This window comes from Bos indicus, chromosome 3, assembly GCF_029378745.1.
Source record: "Bos indicus isolate NIAB-ARS_2022 breed Sahiwal x Tharparkar chromosome 3, NIAB-ARS_B.indTharparkar_mat_pri_1.0, whole genome shotgun sequence".
Lineage (NCBI taxonomy): Eukaryota > Metazoa > Chordata > Mammalia > Artiodactyla > Bovidae > Bos > Bos indicus.
Genome location: NC_091762.1, coordinates 55163472 through 55187278, shown reverse-complemented (window position 1 = coordinate 55187278; position 23807 = coordinate 55163472). Strand labels below are relative to the sequence as shown.

At 41.5% G+C, this 23807-nt stretch overlaps 1 protein-coding gene and 1 long non-coding RNA gene across 2 annotated transcripts in view; one reads left to right on the top strand and one right to left on the bottom strand.

The window, feature by feature from the left end:
- The window catches only part of LOC139179763 (uncharacterized), a 48952-nt gene extending 44685 nt beyond the window's left edge, over nucleotides 1–4267 (top strand). The window contains exon 3 of the long non-coding RNA XR_011564115.1: nucleotides 4131–4267. This is a non-coding gene — a long non-coding RNA (uncharacterized lncRNA). The remainder of the gene's footprint in view (nucleotides 1–4130) is intronic.
- On the bottom strand, nucleotides 59–20320 carry LOC109556083 (guanylate-binding protein 4-like). Its single transcript, XM_070780089.1, has 10 exons — nucleotides 20131–20320; nucleotides 15847–15974; nucleotides 13297–13406; nucleotides 12898–13094; nucleotides 8655–8900; nucleotides 7468–7748; nucleotides 5513–5725; nucleotides 4239–4341; nucleotides 3730–3923; nucleotides 59–2878 (listed from the first exon to the last, which is right to left on the bottom strand). Exons 1-10 carry the CDS (start codon nucleotides 20318–20320, stop codon nucleotides 2666–2668), a joined length of 1875 nt encoding a protein of 624 aa, XP_070636190.1. The 3' UTR covers nucleotides 59–2665.
- Nucleotides 20321–23807: the final 3487 nt, after the last annotated feature.

Genomic DNA, 23807 nt, shown 5'->3' with positions numbered 1-23807 from the left:
CAGTGCACCAGCCCCAAGCATCCAGTATCGTGCATCGAACCTGGACTGGCGACTCGTTTCATATATGATATGAAACATGATATTTGCTGTCTTAATTGAACTTTTGTGACATATTCTTGCAAATTGTAAACTCATATGTTGGATAATGAGGTTAAATTCTCTTGTTGTTCAGTCACTAAATTGTGTCCTATTCTTTGTGACCCTGTGGACTGCAATACTTCACCATGCTTCCTGCTTTCTGTTCTTCACCATCTCCTGGAGTTTTTCTCAAACTCATGTCCATTGAGTTGGTGATGCCATATTATCACTTTTTTTCTTTTTTGCTGAATATGTACTATATTTGTTCATTTAGAGCTTCTTCAAACTGGTTCTTGTGTAATGATGCAATATGCCAGAGTTTAACCACTTTTCTATGTATGGCCATTTAGATTGCTTTCAATATTTGGCAATTACAAACAATGCGGAAATGAACAGACCTACAAACCTTCTCATATTTTTTTTTAATATAAATTTATTTATTTTAACCGGAGGCTAATTACTTTACAATATTGTATTGGTTTTACCATACATCAACATGAATCCACCATGGGTATACACATGTTCCCCATCCTGAACCCCCCTCCCTCCTCCCTCTCCGTACCATCCCTCTGGGTCATCCCAGTGCACCAGCCCCAAGCGCCCTGTATCATGCATTGAACCTGGACTGGCGATTCATTTCATATATGATATTATACATGTTTCAATGCCATTCTCCCAAATCATCCCAACCTCTCCCTCTCCCACAGAGTCCAAAATACTGTTCTATACATCTGTGTCTGTTTTGCTATCTCGCATACAGGGCTATCATTACCATCTTTCTAAATTCCATACATATGCATTAGTATACTGTATTGGTGTTTTTCTTTCTGGTTTACTTCACTCTGTATAATAGGCTCCAGTTTCATCCACCTCATTAGAACTGATTCAAATGTATTCTTTTTAGTGTATGAGTAATACTCCATTGTGTATATGTATCACAGCTTTCTTATCCATTCATCTGCTGATGGGCATCTAGGTTGCTTTCATGGCCTGGCTATTATAAACAGTGCTGCAATGAACACTGGGGTACCTGTGTCTCTTTCAATTCTGGTTTCTTTGGTGTGTATGCCCAGTAGTGGGATTGGTGGGTCATAAGGCAGTTCTATTTCCAGTTTTTTAAGGAATCTCCACACTGTTCTCCATAGTGGCTGTACTAGTTTGCATTCCCAATGGTGTAAGAGGGTTCCCTTTTCTCCACACCCTCTCCAGCATTTACTGCTTGTAAACTTTTGGACAGCAGCCATTCTGACTGGTGTGAAATGGTACCTCATAGTGGTTTTGATTTGCATTTCTCTGATAATGAGTGATGTTGAGCATCTTTTCATGTGTTTGTTAGCCATCTGTATGTCTTCTTTGGAGAAATGTCTGTTTAGTTCTTTGGCCCATTTTTTGATTGGGTTGTTTATTTTTCTGGAAATGAGCTGCAGGAGTTGCTTGTATATTTTTGAGATTAGTTCTTTGTCAGTTGCTTCATTTGCTATTATTTTCTCCCATTCTGAAGGCTGTCTTTTCACCTTGCTTATAGTTTCCTTTGTTGTGCAAAAGCTTTAAATTTTAATTAGGTCCCATTTGTTTATTTTTGCCTTATTTCCAATATTCTGGGAGGTGGGTCATAGAGGATCCTGCTGTGATGTATGTCGGAGAGTGTTTTGCCTATGTTCTCCTCTAGGAGTTTTATAGTTTCTGGTCTTACGTTTAGATCTTTAATCCATTTTGAGTTTATTTTTCTGTATGGTGTTAGAAAGTGTTCTAGTTTCATTCTTTTACAAGTGGTTGACCAGTTTTCCCAGCACCACTTGTTAAAGAGATTGTCTTTTCTCCATTGTATATTCTTACCTCCTCTGTCAAAGATAAGGTGTCCATAGGTGCGTGGATTTATCTCTGGGCTTTCTATTTTGTTCCATTGATCTATATTTCTGTCTTTGTGCCAGTACCATACTGTCTTGATGACTGTGGCTTTGTAGTAGAGCCTGAAGTCAGGCAGGTTGATTTCTTCAGTTCCATTCTTCTTTCTCAAGATTGCTTTGGCTGTTAGAGGTTTTTTGTATTTCCATAGAAATTGTGAAATTATTTGCTCTAGCTCTGTGAAAAATACCATTGGTAGCCTGATAGGGATTGCATTGAATCTATCGATTGCTTTGGGTAGTATACTCATTTTCACTATATTAATTCTTCTGTTCCATGAACACGGTATATTTCTCCATCTATTAGTGTCTTCTTTGATTTATAAGGGCTCATTATAACTTAAAGAATTAATCTCCAATACTGTAGTATAGACTGCGAATGTTCTTCCTCTTCTCATTTGTTTCTTGCTTTTCTTAACACTTATCTATAATTAGTCATTATCTTCCAACTTGTTTCCATTTTTTAAAATTAACTAATTCATTGAAAATTGTGTGGAGTTTTTTTGCATATCAAGCACTGGTAATCACTTTTGTAATAACTTTAGTAATTTTTGGTAATCAGTTTTTAAGCTCCTCTTGAACAAAACTATCATGACATACATATTTTAAAAATGAACTATAGTGTTACACTACTAAAACATAAGAAGCCTTTCAAAATATACTTACTAGGGTTTCTCAGCCCCTTACTTACGATCAGTGAAATATTTCAATCCCATACCAAGTATTTTATAAGACCCAGGGAGTACTGCAATTAATATCATGCTCGCCACATCAAGGACATCTGAAATATTGAAGGACTTTTCAGTTGTTTGAATATCTTCTTTTAGTTTATCTATCTCTTTATTTAACGTCTCAGCTTCCTTTTTGAATCCTTCTGTGAGTAATTCTTTTTGCATCTGTAAAAAGGAGAGTCCCTTTTTGAAAATACCCCAAATCAGCATTTTGTGTCAAACTACTACAGTTGATATGCATGTGTGTTTACTTCTCTAACACTTTAGATTTTTTTTTTATATTATCTAATATTTGCAAACATTTGCAACACGGAAGGGAGAGCATCCAGGGTTTAGAGTTTCCCATATTCCTTCAACACCATCTTCTTGGGTACAGAGAAGTTGGGTATAGGTCAGGTCTGAAAACTACCCCAGGGAGAGGTTCCAGCCTTATAAATACACTTTGGGAGAACATGTAGGTGAGTTCTAAATATTTGTCAGTTTCACTGAGGTAGAATGACCACACACATGTCATCAAGATGGCACTGCTGACTCACTTAGAACTCTAGCTATCAAACTCCAGGCTGGGACAAAGAATGCATTTAGTTTAGGTGTATAAAATGAATCAGGAGACATGGAAACAAATGTAGCAAATTTTACAGCTCTCAGCATCCAGTATTTCATACCCGCACAATCTGATATTTTCAGGAGCAGATGGAACTATTCTAGGTCTCTGACGGTTGTATCCCAAATTCTAAGGACTCTAAGACTGAGGTCCTATTCACTTGGGAACAAATATGATGCTATAATCACTATGAACAGCAGTCCAGGAGCCTGGTTGGTCCCATTTAAACCCTAACACTACAGAAGGTGCCGAGTCTTACAGACATAAACTGATTCACATCTCTTTGATGTCACAGTGAATCCTATGTTTTTGTATTTCCTTCTGGGAGCTGACTTAAGGTCAAATTCCTGTCCCTTTATTCCTGAGGAGTTAGGGTTTCCCCAAGGTGCCACCCAGGCCCATCTACACTTACCTTCAGTTTGTGCTCCAGCATCGTTTGCTGCTCTCTCAGAAGATTTTCTCTTTCCCTATCCATCTTCTCTTGCAGTTGGGCCAGGTTTTCTTTGAAGCTTCTCTCTTGTGCCTCCATTTTTTGTTTCTCTTCATTCTGTTTCTCTCTTAGCAGCTCCTGTTCCCTCTCAGCTGCATCCTTCTTGGCACACTCAGCTGTTTCACAAGAATTTTAAAGAGGGGAGAACATGACTTATGCTGAGCTGTCGCCTCTTTTGCTCAGAGATAAGGTGCCTTTAATATTGTGGGAGGGAGTCTGACTGTTCCTGCTACCACATCAGACAACATGCTTTAGCATATGATGTAGAAGCACTGATTGGATGGACATATAACCCAAACTCCCCCGTTTACTTCCACATGTAGCAGAGAGGTTCCATGGAAGAAGAGGAAGCTCTGGTGTCAGGAAGTGTTTGTTCCCACACCTGCCAAACAGCAGCACAAGAGCCACCTTCCCCTCTGAGAGCTCAGTACCTGCCATGGCTTTGTCCGCATCTGTGAGGGCCTGGTCTGCCTGCAGGATGGCTTCCTCTACTCTTGCCTGTGACTGCAGGAAGCTCTGGAGGACCTGGTTTGCCTGAGGAAACAACAAGGAGCGAAGACTTGTCAGGTAGAAGAGACGTAGTGTCTTGCTGTGGAAATTATTGTTCAGTAAAGTGTAGACTGTATCCTGTAAATTCTCCATCCTTTGTAGGCTCCCCAAATGGTTACAGACCTGAGAATTATGTGAATGTCTACAAACACCCATGAGCATTTGCTTGGAAGGCCAGCAGAGCTGATTTTCAGGAGTCTCAGAGTGCACACTAAATCTCATGTGTCCCAGGACCCAGAGAATAAACACTAACTTGATAGGAGCCTGGGTCAGACCTACCTGCTGACCCTGAAGAGTCTCCCAGAATGGCTGGAGGCAACTGGAGCTTCACTTGGGGACATAGACACTGGCAGAAGACATTCTGGGAAGCTCCTTCCACCACTTGGACACTGGTGCTGGCGAGCACCATTTTGGAATCTTTCCCCTATCTTATTAGCCCCAAGACCCAGCCCTGCCCTAATGCAATGGTCTGCAGACGCCAGTACTGGGATGCCTCAGGCCAAGCAACGGACTAGACATGCATGCAGCTCCATCCACCAGCAGATCTCCTGAGCCCACAGCTTCCTCTGGGCATGGTTGTGCCTATCAGAGGGCCAGGGACCCAGTCCCATTCACCAGGACACAAGCACGAGACCTGAAACCCCGAGAACCCTCCAGCCAGAGACCCTGGGGCACATTAGGGAAAGATACCAGGTGCAAAAGACCTCAGTTTCTCAGTCTGCAGGGCCAGTCCACTCACTAGCAGGCCATGTCATTCCTGGGACCAGCTGGGTTCAAGACCATCTGGACCAATATCAGGCCAACAGAATCTTCAAAATCCCCCAGATCCAGGAGCCTAACAGCTCTACCATTGTCAACACATGCTCTGGAACTCCTGGACCCTGCACCCAGACCCCAGGATGTGGCTCTCTCCTCTAGTAGGGTGTTACTAGGCCTAGGACCTGGCTCACCCACCAGTGGGCAGCCAACAGACCTGGGATCTCCTGGACTCTTACTCATCAGCAAAACAGTACTAGACTCAGAATCCTCCTGGGGTTCCAAGTCAGCCTCCTCATGACCATCTGCCTTTGTGCAAATCAGGATCTGGCAACCAAATGAACCAACAAAGACCCTTGACCCTAATCTGCTGCTCTTTCCCAATCCCATTACTCCTCACCTTAACTCCTTTCCTGGGAACCAGTTTATAGTCTTGTTCAAACTTGTTCTTTGCTTCTAAATAGAGACTGTGTCCTCCAGGGACAAAGAATGTGCCTCCTGAAATACTTTTCATCAAGGATTCTGAAAGCTGCTTAAGCTCAGCCTCATAATATTTGACAGAAGCCTCTTCATTCTGGATTATGAAACTGTCCTTTGTTTTCTCCATGATGTCCTGCCAAGGAAATAAGGGAAAATTCAATAGAAAGAAGTTGTTAGACAGGATGGTCCAGCTGTGCCCCCTTGGAAGAAGCAGTCTGACAGCATCAGGGCACATGAGACTCAGAATAATAGACATGGAGTCAGGCCTCAGTTGTAGTCCCAGTTCTGACCAACTCTTTGTGTGACTTGTATGAAGTCCCCTAAATTCCCTGGGCTCAGTGTCAATATCTGTGCAATGAACAGGTTGGCAGAAGCAAAGTATTACTTTAACAGCATTAGCATTAATAGTGATCTATCCATCACCAATGAACAACGAAAAGACAATCATGACTGAAAGTAGGGCTTCTTCTGCCAACTTGGGTAAGGATAAAACATACATACATAGGAAATCAAGTTCCTACTAATGAATTAACTATACACTGAGCAGGGCTTCCCAGGTGACACAGTGGTAAAGAATCCACATGCCAGTGCAGGACACGCAACAGATGCTGGTTCAATCCTCGAGTTGGGAAGAACCCCTGAAGTAGGAAATGGCAGCTCACTCCAGTATTCTTGCCTGGAAAATTCTGTGGACAAAGGTGCCTGGGGGGGCTATAAGCCATGGGATCTCAGAGTGAGACTGAAACAACACCACACCAATTAGAATTTTCAACTTTTCTTATATTCTCATTTCATTGAGAATTTGAGTGTGTGAAAATATAGGAAAAGAAATTTTTTGCTTGTATTTATAAATTCCAATCAGGCTTGTTTTCTTAATATGAAGTAAGAGATTTTTGTAACTTATAATGGTCAAGCAAGACTGAAAGTCAGACTTTCAGTGAAGGTGCTAATGGTAAGCAGAATTGTGATCTCTAAGAATTCTCTTTCCCAGGGTCCACACTCTACCTAGTCCCCGGACTTGTGAATATGATGAACAATTATTCTGTGTACAGACTATATTGCATGGAACATGTTGACTTTACAAAATGGAGATTACCCAGGTGGATATTACCTGGTCACACTTGCACTTTACATGTTATTCTTCTCCAGTTGGTAGCAGAAGTGGTAGCCCGAGAGATTAGAAATAGAAGAAGAAAACAGTGCACCATTGCTGCGTTGAAGATGGAGGGGAGTTCCCCAAAATGTCCATGTGGATACCACGTCAATGTGAACCTTGTTTTTAGCTATGGTATACCAAGCAGAATACCCACAGACCCTGGGTGGGATCTGACCTGAGGAATGATAACCTAATAGATGTGTGTTGTTCCAAGCTGCTAAGAGCAGAGTAATTTGTTTTGCCACAACAGAAAATGCTATGCTATGCTATGCTAAGTCACTTCAGTCATGTCCGACTCTGTGCGATCCCATAGATGGCAGCCCATCAGGCTCCCCGTCCCCGGGATTCTCCAGGCAAGAACAGTGGAGTGGGTTGCCATTTCCTTCTCCAATGCACGAAAGTGAAAAGTGAAAGTGAAGTCACTCAGTCGTGCCCAACTTTCAGCGACCCCATGGACTGCAGTCTTCCAGGCTCCCCTGTCTGTGGGATTTTCCAGGCAAGAGTACTGGAGTGGGGTGCCATTTCCTTCTCTGACAACAGAAAAGAAGAAGCCCAATTTTTAGAAAAGTGATGACCTGTAGCCTGTGAGCCCTATCACTCATTAGAATCTAAACTCCTTTTATGATAAGAAGCACAGGAACCATTTTGTCAGAAAGGGGGAGTCTCAGTATCATTCCAGAAGAAAGGAATCAGGAAGCATATATTCTAGGACACATTACCACGAGCTTCTTCTGGAACATTCGCTTATCATCCTTGAAGGAGCGCTCCATGAAGATGTCAATGGCTTCCTTCTCACAGGCTGCATGCACCTCTAGCAGTTCCTGGAGCGTGTCTGTGGGAAGGTTCAGTCGCTGGGTCATCTGCTCACTGTAATGATCAGCTGCCTTCTGCACGGCTGCTGAGTTCTCACGCTCAGCCAGAGTTATTACTGCGTTCTCCAAACAGGGAACTCCTCCACTGTTGATGGCATCTACGTAGGCCTCCACCAGAGTCCCGAACCCTGAAAGATACATAATATTTATTAAATGCAGAGAGAATTCTTACCTGTTTTATAGGTTTAGAGATTAGCACCTTAAAAAAATCACTAAAATTTTATGGAAGTGGAAGTTTCTTTTTCCTCTATTTATTCTTCTCCTCATTCTATTTACTTATTCTTGTATCCCTCTCCTGTTTGATCTATGAATCTACTTGTTTATAATAACATCACTATGTCTACTATTCAATCTATCTTTTATGGTTCTCAAATTCATCATATTACAATATTGAACAAATGATTTCAAACAATATGCCCAAGATTCTCCTAGATCACTTTCCCCATTGTAATAAAATAAAAAGAACTTATTATAGATATAAGTACTTTACATAGCTTGTGGGCATTATTTGTAAATGAAAATGTCTTGTTGAAATGTCATCAAGAATTTCAGGACAGTTGAAACAAACATGAAATCAAGCAGGGCTCATTGCAGCATGACTGCGCAGGTGGCATGTCCGTGAAGCCAGCCCCATACATAAGATTGTATTTACATTTGTTTCTCAGACTCTCAATGAACTTACACAGATTCATAACTACTATTTATTTCCTGATTCATGTAAATTCACAAAATACCTTGCCTATTCTCACTCGAAACACTTATAGCTTCAGACATCTCATCACCACGAAGATTTCTATCTTTAATTTATATCATTAATGTAATAGTTTCATGAGATTTGGTAGACTGCAAAGCACTTATATATGCTTCTTTAAATGAATAAACATGCATTTTCATGAGTGGTGTGAACATCTATTTTCCAAGTCACATGGAGAAGAAAACGTAACTACAGAGAAACCAAGAGAAATCCAGAGTGTAATCACAAGTTTACCACACCCTGAAGCACAGAGAGACATGAGGTAGCGAAGGAGACTCACCTCCCCCAGTGACAGTGATTCCTTCTCTTAGGGTCTTGGGCTTTGCATGGGTAGAGATATATGAGCAAAAATCTTCTGACTGCTTCTGGAAATTCACATCCAATTGGTTATCTGATAGTTCCATAACATGGAGTAATAGCTTTCTGTCATTTGTAGGCCGGTCAAAGACAAAGCACTTTCTTTTTGGAAAAAATTTCCTGATACACTCTCTGGGCATGTTGGAATTTTGAACTTTGGGATCCTTGCCTACAGAATTGGAAAAAGAGCAATCATGAAAGGAATAGAGGCCTGAGGACTTTCAGTTCCAAGGATCTTTGCATCACTATAACTCTTGTTATTCTCAAGAATAACAACAGACTGGTTCCAAATTGGGAAAGGAGTACGTCAAGGCTGTATATTGTCACCCTGCTTATTTAACTTATATGCAGAGTACATCATGCGAAATGCTGGGCTGGATGAAGCACAAGCTGGAATCAAGATTGCTGGGAGAAATATCAATAACCTCAGATACGCAGATGACTCGTATATCTCCTATTATTGAATTATGAAAATCAATCTTACACTAATCTACCCAGGGGTGGAAAATCCCCTCGCCCCCTTTTTTTGTATATCTCTAAGAGCAAAGGAAGTATATCTGAGGAGGTGGGGGAGGAATCCATTCTTAGTGACAAACTTCTGATTCTTTTCCTTAACTTTCCATGCTGTGCAGTGGATCAACTACTTATTAGATGTTTCTTGAGTAATAGATTAATCCAAGAAATTGTCAGAAATATTTTTCTGATATTACAGTTCCCTTGTGAGAAATGACATATGGGCTCTATAGTAATGTGATGGAAGAAATGGAAGACAAATTATACTCAGGATGTGAAGAAACGCTTCATAAATCAGAGCAAAAAAGTACACACATTGTAGATATAATTGGAAATTACTTTAGCATACACCATTTCATGTTCAGTTCAGTTCACTTCAGTTCAGTCACTCAGTCGTGTCCGACTCTTTGCGACCCCATGAATCGCAGCATGCCAGGCCTCCCTGTCCATCACCAACTCCCGGAGTTCACTCAGACTCACGTCCATCGAGTCAGTGATGCCATCCAGCCATCTCATCCTCTGTTGTCCCCTTCTCCTCCTGCCCCCAACAATCCCTCCCAGCATCAGAGTCTTTTCCAATGAGTCAACTCTTCGCATAAGGTGGCCCATCTACTGGAGTTTCAGCTTTAGCATCATTCCTTCCAAAGAAATCCCAGGGCTGGATCTCCTTCAGAATGGACTGGTTGGATCTCCTTGTAGTCCAAGGGACTCTCAAGAGTCTTCTCCAATACCACAGTTCAAAAGCATCAATTCTTCAGTGCTCAGCCTTCTTCACAGTCCAACTCTCATATCCATACATGACCACAGGAAAAACCATAGCCTTGACTAGACGGACCTTTGTCAGCAAAGTAATGTCTCTGCTTTTGAATATGCTATCTAGGTTGGTCATAACTTTCCTTCCAAGGATTAAGCGTCTTTTAATTTTGTGTCTGCAGTCACCATCTGCAGTGATTTTGGAGCCCCCAAAAATAAAGTCTGACACTGTTTCCACTGTTTCCCCATCTATTTCCCATGAAGTGATGGGACCAGATGCCATGATCTTCATTTTCTGAATGTTGAGCTTTAAGCCAACTTTTGTACTCTCCACTTTCACTTTCATCAAGAGGCTTTTGAGTTCCTCTTCATGTTCTGCCATAAGGGTGGTGTCATCTGCATATCTGAGGTTATTGATCTTTCTCCAAGCAATCTTGATTCCAGCTGGTGCTTCTTCCAGCCCAGCGTTTCTCATGATGTACTCTGCATAGAAGTTAACTAAGCAGGGTGACAATATATAGCCTCGACTCACTCCTTATCGTATTTGGAACCATTTCATGTTAGTGTAGCCTAAATGAAACCAATCCCAAAGAAAGGCAATGCCAAAGAATGTCAAACTACCACACAATTGCACCCATTTCACATGCTACCAAAGTAATGCTCAAAGTTCTCCAACCCAGGCTTCAACAGTACATGAACCATGAACTTCCAGATGTTCAAGCTAGATTTAAAAAAGGCAGAAGAACAAGAGCTCAAATTGCCAACATCCATTGGATCATCAAAAAAGCAACAGAGTTATGGAAAAACATCTACTTCTGCTTTATTGACTATGCTAAAGCCTTTGACTGTATGGATCACCACAAACTGTGAAAAATTCTTCAAGAGATGGGAATACCAGGCCACCTTACCTTCCTTCTGAGAAATCTGTATGCAGGTTACAAAGCAACATTTAGAACTGGACATGGAACAACAGACTGGTTCCAAATTGGGAAAGGAGTACGTCAAGGCTGTATATTGTCATACTGCTTATTTAACTTATATGCAGAGTACATCATGTGAATAGTTGGGCTGGATGAAGCACAAGCTGGAATCAAGATTGCCGGGAGAAATATCAATAACCTGAGATATGCAGATAACACCACCCTTATAGCAAAAAGTGAAGAACTAAAGAGCCTCTTGATGAAAGTAAAAGAGGAGAGTGGAAAAACTTGGCTTAAAACTCAACATTCAAAAAATGAAGATCATGGCATCTAGTCCCATTACTTCATGCAAATAGATGGGAAAACAATGGAAACAGTGACAGACTTTATTTTTGGGGGCTCTGAAGTCACTGCAGATGGTGACTGAAGCCATGAAATTAAAAGACACTTACTCCCTGGAAGGAAAGTTATGACCAACCTAGACAGCATATTAAAAAGCAGAGACATTACTTTGCCAACAAAGGTCCATCTAGTCTAAGCTATGGTTTGTCTAGTAGTCATGTATGAATGTGAGAGTTGGACTATAAAAAAAGATGAGCACCAAAGAATTGATGCTTTTGAACTGTGGTTTTGGAGAAGACTCTTGAGAATTCTTTGGACTGCAAGGAGATCCAACCTGTCCATCCTAAAGGAAATCAATCCTGAATATTCATTGGAAAGACTGATGCTGAAACTGAAACTCTAATACTTTGGCCACCTGATGCAAAGAATGGACTCATTTGAAAAGTCTCTGATGCTGGGAAAGATCTAAGGCATGAGGAGAAGGGGATGAGAGAAGATGAAATGGTTGGATGGCATCACCAACTCAATGGAAATTAGTTTGAGCAAGCTCTGGGGGTTGGTAATGGACAGGGAAGCCTGACATGCTGCAGTCCATGGAGTCACAAGGAGTTGGACATGATTGAGTGACTGAAATGAACTGAAGTGAACTGAACTGAAACCAGGAGACCTCATCTCTTCTTTGCATAATTTTACACTGGATGTGGTTATTATATAGAAGGATTCTGGGCATCTACCAGTAGTTCAACAATACTTATTTATTGAAAGAATGAACAAATTATTGAAAGTGAAACTTAGTCACTTAGTTATGTCCAACTCTTTGCAACCTCATGGACTGTAGCTTCCGAGGCTCCTCTGGCATGGAATTCTCCAGGCAAGAATACTGGAGTGGGTAGCCATTTTCTTCTCCGGGAGATCTTTCCAACCCAGGGATTGAACACAGGTCTCTTGCATTGCAGGCAGATTCTTTACCAGTTGAGCCACCAGGGAAGCAAATGATTAAGTGAACAAAAATGAATATTGCTTCCAGGTACCACTCTGCTAAAATAATCTGAATAACTAACTTATTATATTAGCTGACATATACTATGTCAGGTTCTAGGATGAAGAGTGTGATATTATGAGGAAGAGCATATAAAGGATCTGACAGTCTTACTGGAAGGACATGGAAGTGCTTTTATCCTGAACTCTGTAGTGTATAAATAGCCTATCTATCAATATGAAGAATGTAGCTACCTATGCTGGTAAGATACACTGTGTTAAAGGTACTTTGAAATTTGTTCTTTTGTTTACCTTTTGATTCTGGTTCGATGGATTATCTTTCTCAAATAGAAAAGGAGAAGCACTTAGATTTACTATGTAATATAAGTTTATGTGAGCCTTTTTTTTCATGGTATTTATTTCTCTAAAATCATTTGGTCTAATATTGGATTCCACATTTCCTCTGTGAGCTTAAGCTCTGGTCACTAGAGTTTTCCCAGTAACAATAATGACTGAAGCCACCATCTGTCATTCACCAGACACCATTAGCATGGCCTCAACTCAACCTCAAATCAAGACTGACAGCAAGTGCTGAATGTCAAAGCTCTGTTGACCCTACCTCCTACTGAACCATCCAACACTCTGGCCCTGCTCTGATACCTGGAATCAATGTCAAGGCATTCTCCAGGTACTCATCTTCAGTGATGGGGTATCCATCTAACTCCAGTTCCAATGTGAAATCCCGCACAGTCCAGATGAAGTCTGGAAAGAAACTCACAAACTCGGCTGAGCCCTCTTCTTCATCGGAGCTGGGAGATGATTTGGTTCTGATTAACTCTGTTAGTTCAGTCACATAGCTGTGATTAGCTAAGGAATAAGAAGCACCCTCCAACACAATTTCCAGATTTGGCCCCAAAACACATTATATCAACCTTCTCTTTTGCCCCATTTTCCCTCTATGTCAGCCATGAGAATGGAATCATGGGAAAGAAGAAACAGTCTCAGTCGCTAGTCCCAAAAACTCAATGAAATGTGCTGGTTCAGTTCCTGGAAGGATACTGCAGCTGCTCCAGGGCCTGGTGGTTGATGGTGCTCATGCTGTTGTAGACAAAGGTGCTGCTCAGGAGCACGGCCAGGGCAAAGATCCACGAGTCATTACTGGAGTCCCCCTAAAATGTACATTACAGCATGAGGATGCTACTCCTCATTCTCCCATACAGTTGTTCATTTACTATAACAGTTGTATTGTAACTAAATAGTAAGACAAGTAACATAAATTTTCAAGACAATGCTAAATACAAACCTTTTTGGTGTTGACACTGATCCCGCTAAGCACTTTAGTGTGGTTAGCTATTAACAGAAGTGAATGACATCATAAATGTGCATCAGGCTTGTCTCATGGCTCAGTGGTAAAGGACCCACTTGCCAATGCAGGAGACGTGGGTTAGATCCCTAAACTGGGAAGATCCCACATGCTGTGGAGGCATAGCCCGTGCACCACAACTATTGAGCCTGTGCTCTAGTGCCCGAGAGCTGCAACTACTGAGCCCATGCACTGGAACTACTGAAGCCCACGCGCCCTAGAGCCTGTGCTCTGCAACAAGAGAAGACCCAGGAGTGAGAAGCCTAAGCACTGCAGCTAGAGAGTGGCCCCCACTGTCTGCAAGTAGAGAAAAGCCCGCACAACAACAAAGACCTAGTGAAGTCAAAAATAAAATAAATAAATAAACAGAATTATTTTTTTTAAATGTCAAATGTTTAGTACAGTGCCTGGAACACGTAAGTTATGCAATAATAAATGGGCCATGATTCCTTTGCACTTCTTTTCTTGATCATAGGCTATGTTAGGAACTGCTATGTCACTTCAGTTGTGTCCGACTCTGTGCGACCCCAGAGACGGCAGCCCACCAGGCTCCCCAGTCCCTGGGATTCTCCAGGCAAGAACACTGGAGTGGGTTGCCATTTCCTTCTCCAATGCATGAAAGTGAAAAGTGAAAGCGAAGTTGCTCAGTCGTGTCTGACTCCTAGCGACCCCATGGACTGCAGCGTACCAGGCTCCTCCGTCCATGGGATTTTCCAGGCAAGAGTACTGGAGTGGGGTGCCATTGCCTTCTTCAATGTTAGGAACTAGTGTTATTCAATTAAATTCATCAACTATTCATTGCACGTTTAGAAAACAGTGGATACAACATCTGCTTATATGGATATAAAGTTTCCTGTGACAGTCCCTCCTTAGAGAGATGGAGGGGCAGATTATCTGGCAACATGTAAATACATCCAAGATGCCAGGCATCTAATGAAACCTAATAGTATACTGTAAAAGACAAAGGGGATGATTTCAAATGAACCAGAAAATGTACTCTGTGCATTCAGAGCCAGACGTGATTGTGTCTGACAGTGATATGATGGCATCAGGTTAAAAAGAGCTGGGCTTTAAAGAAATGACAGAACATGGACTTGTGCAGTTACAGGGACCATGCACATGGAGGGCCCACAGAAACCAATTGCAGTTGTCGAGAGCGTGATCAGAAAGTGTATTACATGCTCATTTTATTTGACTGAAGTAGTGGTTACCCAAGTGGTCATAGATGATGAGGCTGAAAATGAGATTCAGAAGTCGAGTGACTTTGGAACAGAGTATATATTGCCGAGACACACTACAGGTAGGGAGGGCAGCAAGTTCTGCTGCTATCAGTGTGCAGTCTGGTGTGCTTTGGTTTCTTAACAAATACAATTAGACAAAAAGAAGAAGGTCATGCAAGCTAGAATCTAGCAGGTGTCAGTAGACCATCTTGGGTTGACACTGAAATGATTATTGAATACTTTAAATCTGGATTTTTAAACTCAGAATTTCTGAATTCATGCCCTAAATCCTTTTCTGCAGTGATGAAAGTCAAAGATTCAATGCTACTACTTTTAATTTAGAAGCATATTAATATAAATAAGGAGAAAATTTGATTGCAAGTAACACTGTGAAGACAAAATACCTAATATTATCCCATTTACATTCTCCTCATGAGTCTAGCTCAAGTTTTTATAGAATTTATTGAAGAATTCCTCTTCAGAGAACCGAAACATGGAATAAAATGCTTGTCGTATGTTGGAAGCTTTTCTGGAGATTTAAAAAGTAGTTTATTTGCTGAATCTACTTTCATGATTCCTACTTCCAGCTTGATTAACTCTACACATCTGAACCTGTAGATCCAGTACACTGCATGAATTACAGCTTTCACTAAGATTTCTTCCCAAACCTAAAAAACTGGGGTAAGGCCTCACTCTTTTTTTATGGGTCAAGACTGCTTATTTTTTATCTCCCCAACTCAGCTCTGTTATACTTCACACACAGTTGCACTTAACACAGAGCCTTAGATTTGAACCCAACATATTTGTTAACTTCCATCTTTCACCCCAGTGTTAAAAATAAGGAGATGTGTCCCCAATAACCAAAGTATTGATCTTATTAAAGAGAAAATTCAAGGAAAGAGAATATAACCTCATTATTTATAACTGGATTTGCAGTTTACAGGAATATGTTGTAAAAGTTGAGTTGAGGTGAGAAATTGAATTTGTAAGTGGAGTGTCAGGAGTAAAGAATATTCCCTGCCTTACCTTCTCCACATCACCCAGACCCTCAGTGTCCAGAAGGACCAGGGTGTGTTTCTCCTTGGAGGGGTGGGGCACACACCACATCCAGATGCCCTTGGTTTCAGACCTCACTGTGGAGCCCAGACGGAAACCTGCACAGAAAGAGGAGGAAGCAATGCAAAGTAAGAGCAGATAGTCCAGGCCGCCCAAGGTTACTTTGGGTGAACTTGTGTGCATGTGAGTGCCTGCCTGTGGGGAGCATGCTTTCACTTCAACAAGTACAGAAGATCCAACCTCTACACATATTCAGAACCTTCTCAAGAAACACTTTGTGTCCCCTATTCATCTCTTGCCATTAATAGCTCAAACTGTGTCACATTCTTAAATAATGTTAGCTGTATTAACCTCTCTACATTTGTCTGACACTGAAGAGCTCCCTTATCCTCCACTTTCTGATGGACTTTTACCAGTGAGAGGTAACAGTAGGAGATTAGAAAGCAGGCACTTGTTGCCCTGGCTTCCACCCTGATGAACCATGGTGTCCCGGTGCCTCTGTTCCCATATTTAGTCACATCTCCTTTTTGGTAAAGAATTGGCCTGCAATGCAGGAGACCCTGTTTGATTCCTGGGTCAGGAAGATCCCCTGGCGAAGGGATAGGCTACCTATTCCAGAATGCTTGGGCTTCCCTGGTGGCTCAGATGGTAAAGAATCCACCCGCAATGGGGGAGATCTGGGTTCAATCCCTGAGTTGGGAAGATCCCCTGGAGGAGGACATGGCAACCCACTCCAGTATTCTTGCCTGGAGAATCCCCACGGACAGAGGAGCCTGGTGGGTCACAGTCCGTGGGATCCCAAAGAGTCGGAAACGACTGAGCAACTAAGCACAAGACCTTGATCTTTACCACATCTGGAATCCACTCACTGCTTGTCTCTTCTTGCTGTAGGAGATATCAAAGCTACTTGACATTGTTCCTGCCACCCTCTGAGTGTTTCTGCATTACTTCATTGGTTCCCTTTGCTCAGCTCATGCCCTTGTAATCGTCCCTCCAATAAACATCTTCAGGTCCCCTCTAAGTGGATTCTCTGTGTCCTTTCACAACCTGCATTGATACATCAACTTTTGTTAGTTTTATTCCTCTTCTTCCTCCTCGTATTTTCCTCATTTCTCTTCTCCTCTTCAAAAATGATGAATTCTTTGTTTACTGACTCACACGGAGATATAACAGAAGGGAAAGCAAAACAGACCTGTAAGACTTGCTTGCCCTTCTTTCTCAAGGCTTAAGCCCAGAGATGGGAGAGGATGTGAGGTATATGCCTAAGAGGCTGCAGGTAAGATATCTCACCCAACAGTCCAAGATTTTGACCTTGGTCAGATGCCAATGCTCCCTTCAACTGAGAATAGAAATGGATATGACGCAATACCTAAGGGAGCATGGTTCAACATGGCTCAGGCCATTCAGTGCCGTATCTTGTGTGTTCTGCTCAAAGTGGGTATAGGATCTGAGACGATCTTCACTCTTCTACATCATGATGGCATTTGACTGTGTGCTGATTAATACAGAGAAATGTGAACTCTCAGTTCCTCCAGGGAGAAAAGACAAGCTGTAAGTGGAGGTCATCACAGTCAGTTATGAGATGTAAAGAACAGACAACGGTATTACCACAGGAGAGAAAATACTGACTTGCTTCTGCTAGTCAACCCTGACTGGGTGCTAATTCGTGCTTTCTTCTTCCTGTGATATGACTCATGTGGTAAGTCACAATTCAGATGTTTTAAAACATGACTGCTTAGTTGCTCAGTTGTGTCCGACTCTGTGGTCCCACAGGCAGTAGCCCTCCAGGCTTCTCTGTTCATGGGGATTGTCCAGGTAAGAATACTAGAGTGGGTTGCCATGCCCTCCTCCAATGGATCTTCCCAACCCAGGATCAAACCCAGGCTTCTCACATTGCAGGTGGATTCTTTACCAACTGAGACACCAGGGAAGCCCTAAAACATGACTAGGTTAAAGGTTTCCTCAGTAGGAAAATCACCTCCTTATTACCAGATATTATTTCAAGTAGCAAAAGAAAGAATGTTCCTCAAACTCCTTGCATGTATCTCTTTCTTAGAGTTCTGAAATCTTAAATCTCTCCAAAAATGACCTATTTATTAATTTACACTGGCAAGCAAAAGCATCCTCCCCTGATTGGTGATCAATTTCCTTTCAAAGAAAGACAAACTTAAAATGTCTTCTTTTAAGTCAGTAAGAGATTGCAAAGGAAAAATGAGAGTGGCAGAAAGGAAGAACAAAGAGAGATGGGGGAAGAGAGAGAGAGAGAGACAGACACAGAAACAGAGAATTTGAGTGAGACACGGAGATATTCCTAGGGACCCTTAGAGTTTAGTGAAATGAGGTTCTATTCCCTAATTGCCCTAAGCTGCTGGGCCACAGAGGAAGGCATTAGGAAAGAAATGGTGTCTTCTTAGAAATGCCCAACAGGACATGGGTGTATTATCCTAAAAATCAATTAGAAACAAGTCAGGCAACTTGGTAGAAAAAAACCCTCTTGAAATAGGAAAGGCAAAAGGCAAATATATGAAAAAGTACTCAACTTATTAGTAGTGAGGCAAATAACAAGCCATCATACAGATACCAGGTCGACAAAAGTTTAAAAATGTTTTTACCAAAATTTTGTGACAATGTGGAAAATTTAAATTGCTGCTAATAAGCACATAAACTGAACATAAAGCTAAAAAGGCTGTTTGATGTTATCCAGAAAGGCTGAAGACAAACACTTCTTGATTCAGCAATTCCACTTCTAGGTAAAACATAAGGAAGTTAGTATATACACACACCAGGATATAGATGAAGAATAATCATGAGAGCACCATTCATCAAAGATAAAAGTTGCAAATAATGCCAGTGTTCATCAGCAACAAATGGATCAGTAAATTGTGGTATCCTCTGTCAGTTTAAAAGTACAAAATAGTGAAAGTACTTACAGACACACCCATGACAAACTAGATGAACCTCATAAACTTCTTATTGAGAATATGAATCAAGATCCCAATGAATACCAGAATGTACTTTCCTCTATAAAGTTTAAGCTATTTTTAAGAAATAGTTGCATAGATTGTAAAACAGTATTTAAATATAAAGAATGAAAGAAGGTACCATGAAAATCAAAACATCGGTGAGCTCCAGTGAGGGTGTAAGAGGGTGTGATTTGGGCTTTTGGGTGTTGGTGATGTTTTATTTACTACTCTGGGCAGCAACTGAACAGTTGATCACTTCATACTTATCAACTTTTTAATATGTATATATATTTTTTTATGTATTCTTCCATAAGTGTTATTACATGTGTGTGCTCAATCTTGACTGACTCTTTGTGACTCCATGGACTATAGTCCACCACGCTCCTCTGTCCATGGCATTCTCCAGGCAAGAATACTGGAGTGGCTTGCCATTTCCTTCTCCTCGGAATCTTCCCGACCCAGAGATTAAACCTGAGTCTCCTGCATCTCCTGCGCTGGTAGGCAGATTCTTTACCACGGCACCACCTGGGAAACCTGGAAGTGTTGGTCGCTCAGTCGTGTCTGACTCTTTCAACCCCAATGACAGTAGCCCATAGCTGCCAGGCTCCTCTCTCCATGGAATTCTCCAGGCAAGAATACTGGAGTGGGCTGCCATTCCCTTCTCCAGGGAATCTTCCTGACCCAGGGATTGAAACCAAGTCTCCTGCATTGCAGGCAGAGTCTTTACCATATGAGCCCCCAGGGAAGCCCCATCTATGTGCCTTAGAGTTCACATATTAGAAAAGACTAGTTAGAGAAAGAGAATATGTATAGTTATTAAAGTTTTACTGTGAAATTAAACCAAAAGGAATGCATGGTAATCTCGTTGAGGTATAGGATATGGGAATTTTGCTGTTGGTGCTCCCTTCTATTTTCTAAAAAATAAGACATATTAAAAAATATTTGTGTGCTGCTTGGAATGACTCTGTGGTTTAGGGCAAATGTGGTGAAGGAGAAAGGAAGGCAGTAATTGTTGAAGATGAGCCCAAGAAGACGGCAGTGGATGGAATCAGGATGAACGAGGTAGATGTTCTGATGGGATTGGGAACTCTCCATCACTGGACAGAAGAGTGAACATTGTGGAGGGATGGGTTTGAAGTTATAAACTCGGTGGTGAGAATTAGAAGTTTTTTCAGTGACGCGGGTGGGGGAGTTAGGCTCGTCCTTAACATGACCCTAGAGGAGGAGGATCAGCAGGCTGCGTTACCATGCTTTCAAGCAAGTGTCCTGAACGGCACTTAACAAAACTCACCGTGGTTCCGTCCTGCCAGGCGGTTCATCAGGTAGGATTTTCCGGTCCTATACAGCCCTGCGATGGCCACCACCACCACAGGTTGAGATATCTGCTCGAGAATCTTTAGTGCTCTAGGATTGACTGTCAGCTGATTGTTCTGGTTTCTTACCAGACAGATGGGGTCCATTATGGTGGATCCAGATGCCATGGGAAGCTGTAACCCAGAGAAACAACTCAGTAGAACACAAGGTCCCGAGAGGGGTGGGATGGGGGGCAGGAGGGAGAGGATATATGTATACATATAGCTGATTCATATTGTTGTACAGCAGAAACTAACACAACATTGTAAAGAAATTATATTTCAATTAAAAAATAATAAAATGTGAAAAAAACCCAAAAAACCCCTACAGGGTCCTGAGGTCATCCCTCATGGTTACCAAAGTCATATGCACATTAGTCTTCTGCTTGTGGAACTTAGATATCAATTTTCTTTGCTTTGTATATTTCAAAAAGGTAAGTATTTAGCTTAATGTGCCAAGGCCTATACAGGTACAGTATGTATATTATCTTATTGATCCTTAAATGAACCCTAACGCAACCTTGCCCACATGAGGCATACAGTGAACAGACTGAGAACACAAAGCACTGATGATAGAGCTTTGAGAACACTAACATTTTGGGGGTAAGTAGAGACAGATGGGACATGAACGGGATGAGGAGGGACCAGAGATGATTTCTTGAGTTCCAGAATGATTTGATCACTCATTAATTGCACAAATATTTATTGAGAACCTTCCATGTGCTGGACACTGTTCTAGGAGCTTAGGATCAAACAGTGAACAAGACAGATACAAATTCTTACTTCATGGATCTCTATTCTAGTAAAGGAGACAAATAATATAGAAAGTGAAGAAATAAAACATCCACATATATGGATATTAGAGGGTGGTAAATGCTCAGAGGGAAATGAGCAGGGAATGGGATTTGAATTTACATGGAGATTAATCAGGGAAAACCTTGCCAACAAAGGAAAAATGAATGTGACTGGTGACCAGATGAAGGAATCACTGGAGTAGGACAGGCTGGAGGAAGAGTGATTGTGAGAGAGAGAAGTTGAGATAAAGATGCTGCTCTCTCTTAAAACAGCACAGATCTTTAAGGTACCTAGCCTGGTGGGCTGCAGTCCATGGGGTCACGAAGAGTCGGACACGACTGAGCGACTTCACTTTCACTTTTCACTTTCATGCATTGGAGAAGGAAATGGTAACCCACTCCAGTGTTCTTGCCTGGAGAATCCCAGGGATGGGGGAGCCTGGTGGGCTGCCGTCTATGAGGTCGCACAGAGTCGGACACGACTGCAGCAACTTACCAGCACCAGCCAGTACCAACAAAGTTGCACGTGTAATAATTAATTTACTAACTGAAATTAAAGGGTACTTCTTATTATTTAAGCAGATAGAGAGAGATGCAAGCAACTTGGGTGTTATAAGGTCTGGCTAGATATGCCAGGGTCTCACATCTTGGCCAGGCTCTACTTTAAATGATTTCATCACCATGATTAGATGTTTCATGATCTTAGGAGACAGACAGAAGTCAGAAGGCTTTGACTGTTCCTTTATTTTCTCAAAATCAATACTAAGCAACATCCACATGTTTCCATATGTTACTGGCTGTGTGACGATGGAGAAGATTAATTTCTTTGTGCCTCAGTTTTTTCTTCTATACAATGGCAGCATTAGACATAAAAATCAATCTGTCATTAGGGTTATTTGGAGGACTAAATATCTCATGATGCTTACAATAGTCTTAAAATTATGCTGGTACATAGTAAATTCTATATAAGTATTGCTTTACAACTGAATGTCTGAATACAGGGACAGTAATTACTGAATGAAAGTGGAAGATTGGCTCTGACACTTCCCTCCCTGTTGCAAGAAAGTAGGAGGACACAGCCCAAGAGGAAGATGAGCAGGCTGGGGAGATCCAGTGGAAATAGCTGAGACAGAATAGCAGTGATGTAGGAAGAGTCAGGCTGGAGGAGTTCAGAGCTGCCCTGGGATGTCCAAGTACAGGTTCTGGAGTCGGGCTGCCAGGGTTCAAACCTGAAGGTTCATAGCGCTTATTATCTGTTGATGCCTTGAAAAAGGAACTTAACTCCAACACCTTCTTTTTTCTTAGCGGTTTATATGTAAAGAAACAATTCTTGATTTATTACAGTACAGCTGATAACAGGCTCTAAATTATGAAAAAAATTTTTCTTGATTCATGTACTATTTTAATTACACAGCGTGTTATAATGTGTCAGGGAGCTCTGTAAGCTGCAAATTGCCAAGAATTATAAGGTATCTAAAATCTTTTTATCAGAAAAAACATTTATTTATTTAACAGATTTCTTCGGAACGATTTCTTTTCTTTTTCTATAGTGGATTTGGAGCAGAAATGGGAGAATAAAACACGACCTTTTACTGCTGCGTTATGTCAAAATTAATAAAGGAAAACCTGGAGAATTCCCTGACAGTAGTTGGGACTCTGTGCTTTCACTGACAAGGGTGCCGGTTCCGTCCCTGGTCTGGGAAGTAAGATCTCACTTGAAGGCCTGTGTCTCCTCCCCCATCATGTATGTGCTGTGTGCTCCAGGCAAGAATAGTGGAGCCTGTTGCCATTTTCTCTTCCAAGGCATCCTGATCCAGGGATCAAACCCATGTTTCTGGTGTCTCCTGCATATCCTGCACTGGCAGGCGGATTCTGAGCCAACTGGGTTTCATGTGTCCCCAGCCCCACCCCCCCACACCCAAAATCAACTTCACTCAAATGGAGTCAGCAAGCCAGAAGGGGGCTTGTTGCAGAACTGCAGACTGGAGGTCAGTTACGGAAGAATTGTCAATTACAGACCCCAAGGGAAAAATTTTCAACAAGGAAAGAGTTACCAATGACAACGCTCAAGAGGAAAAGGTGTACACTGCATCTCCTACAAGAATTGACTACCCCAGCAACTCAGTCAATGAGAATTGGTCATCACTCTTGAACTCTGACTTTTTTTTCCAAACCAACCTTTCCAGCCCCTTACTTTTCTCTATAATGTTCTTTTTCTTTGTTGGACTTCCTTATGGCTTTTTTTTTTTTTTTTATAGCTCGCTTGTCCCAAATTGCAATAACTCTACTATTCCTGAATAAATTCAATTTGGCTTGTAAAATAACTTTTATTTTTAAGGTGAATAGCTGTAAGCAAGAGAAATTGCGGAGTTTATATCTTAGACCAAATATTGATAAAGCTTTTTGTAAGTCAATGAGTCTACAAAGGATTTTTGTATTTTAACTCAAAGTATACTGAGGGACCAAAACCAAGAAGCTTTTAACTTCAAAACTAAGCACTTGGAGGGACTTTCCCAGCAGTCCAGTGGTTAAGACTCCCTGTTCCCAATGCAAGAGACAGGGGTGCCCTGGTCCAGGAACTAAGATCTCCACGTGCTCCATGGCATGGCCTCATAAATAAATAAATATAACAACAAAAAGTCATAAAAAAGAAACTAAACAAATAGAAAAGAACAGTGCTAATAGAAGGCAGAAGATGACCAACAAGTTTCCAAAGGTGACTGTTCAGAATTATCTGATAGTCAAGAATACCCCACAGTGGAGATTTTCAGCAAGTACCAGAAGTTATTCTGAGGCTGTATGTGCCACTCATTAAAAACAAT

Bases quoted from the DNA above. Each gene is read 5' to 3' on its own strand.
- LOC109556083 (XM_070780089.1), bottom strand. From the start codon at position 20,320: ATGGCATCTGGATCCACCATAATGGACCCCATCTGTCTGGTAAGAAAC. The intron at 13,407-15,846 runs GTAAGGCAGGGA...TGTACATTTTAG, and splicing joins GTCTGGGTGATGTGGAGAAG to GGGGACTCCAGTAATGACTC. The intron at 4,342-5,512 runs GTGAGGAGTAAT...TTGTTTCCTCAG, and splicing joins TTCCCAGGAAAGGAGTTAAG to GCAAACCAGGTCCTCCAGAG.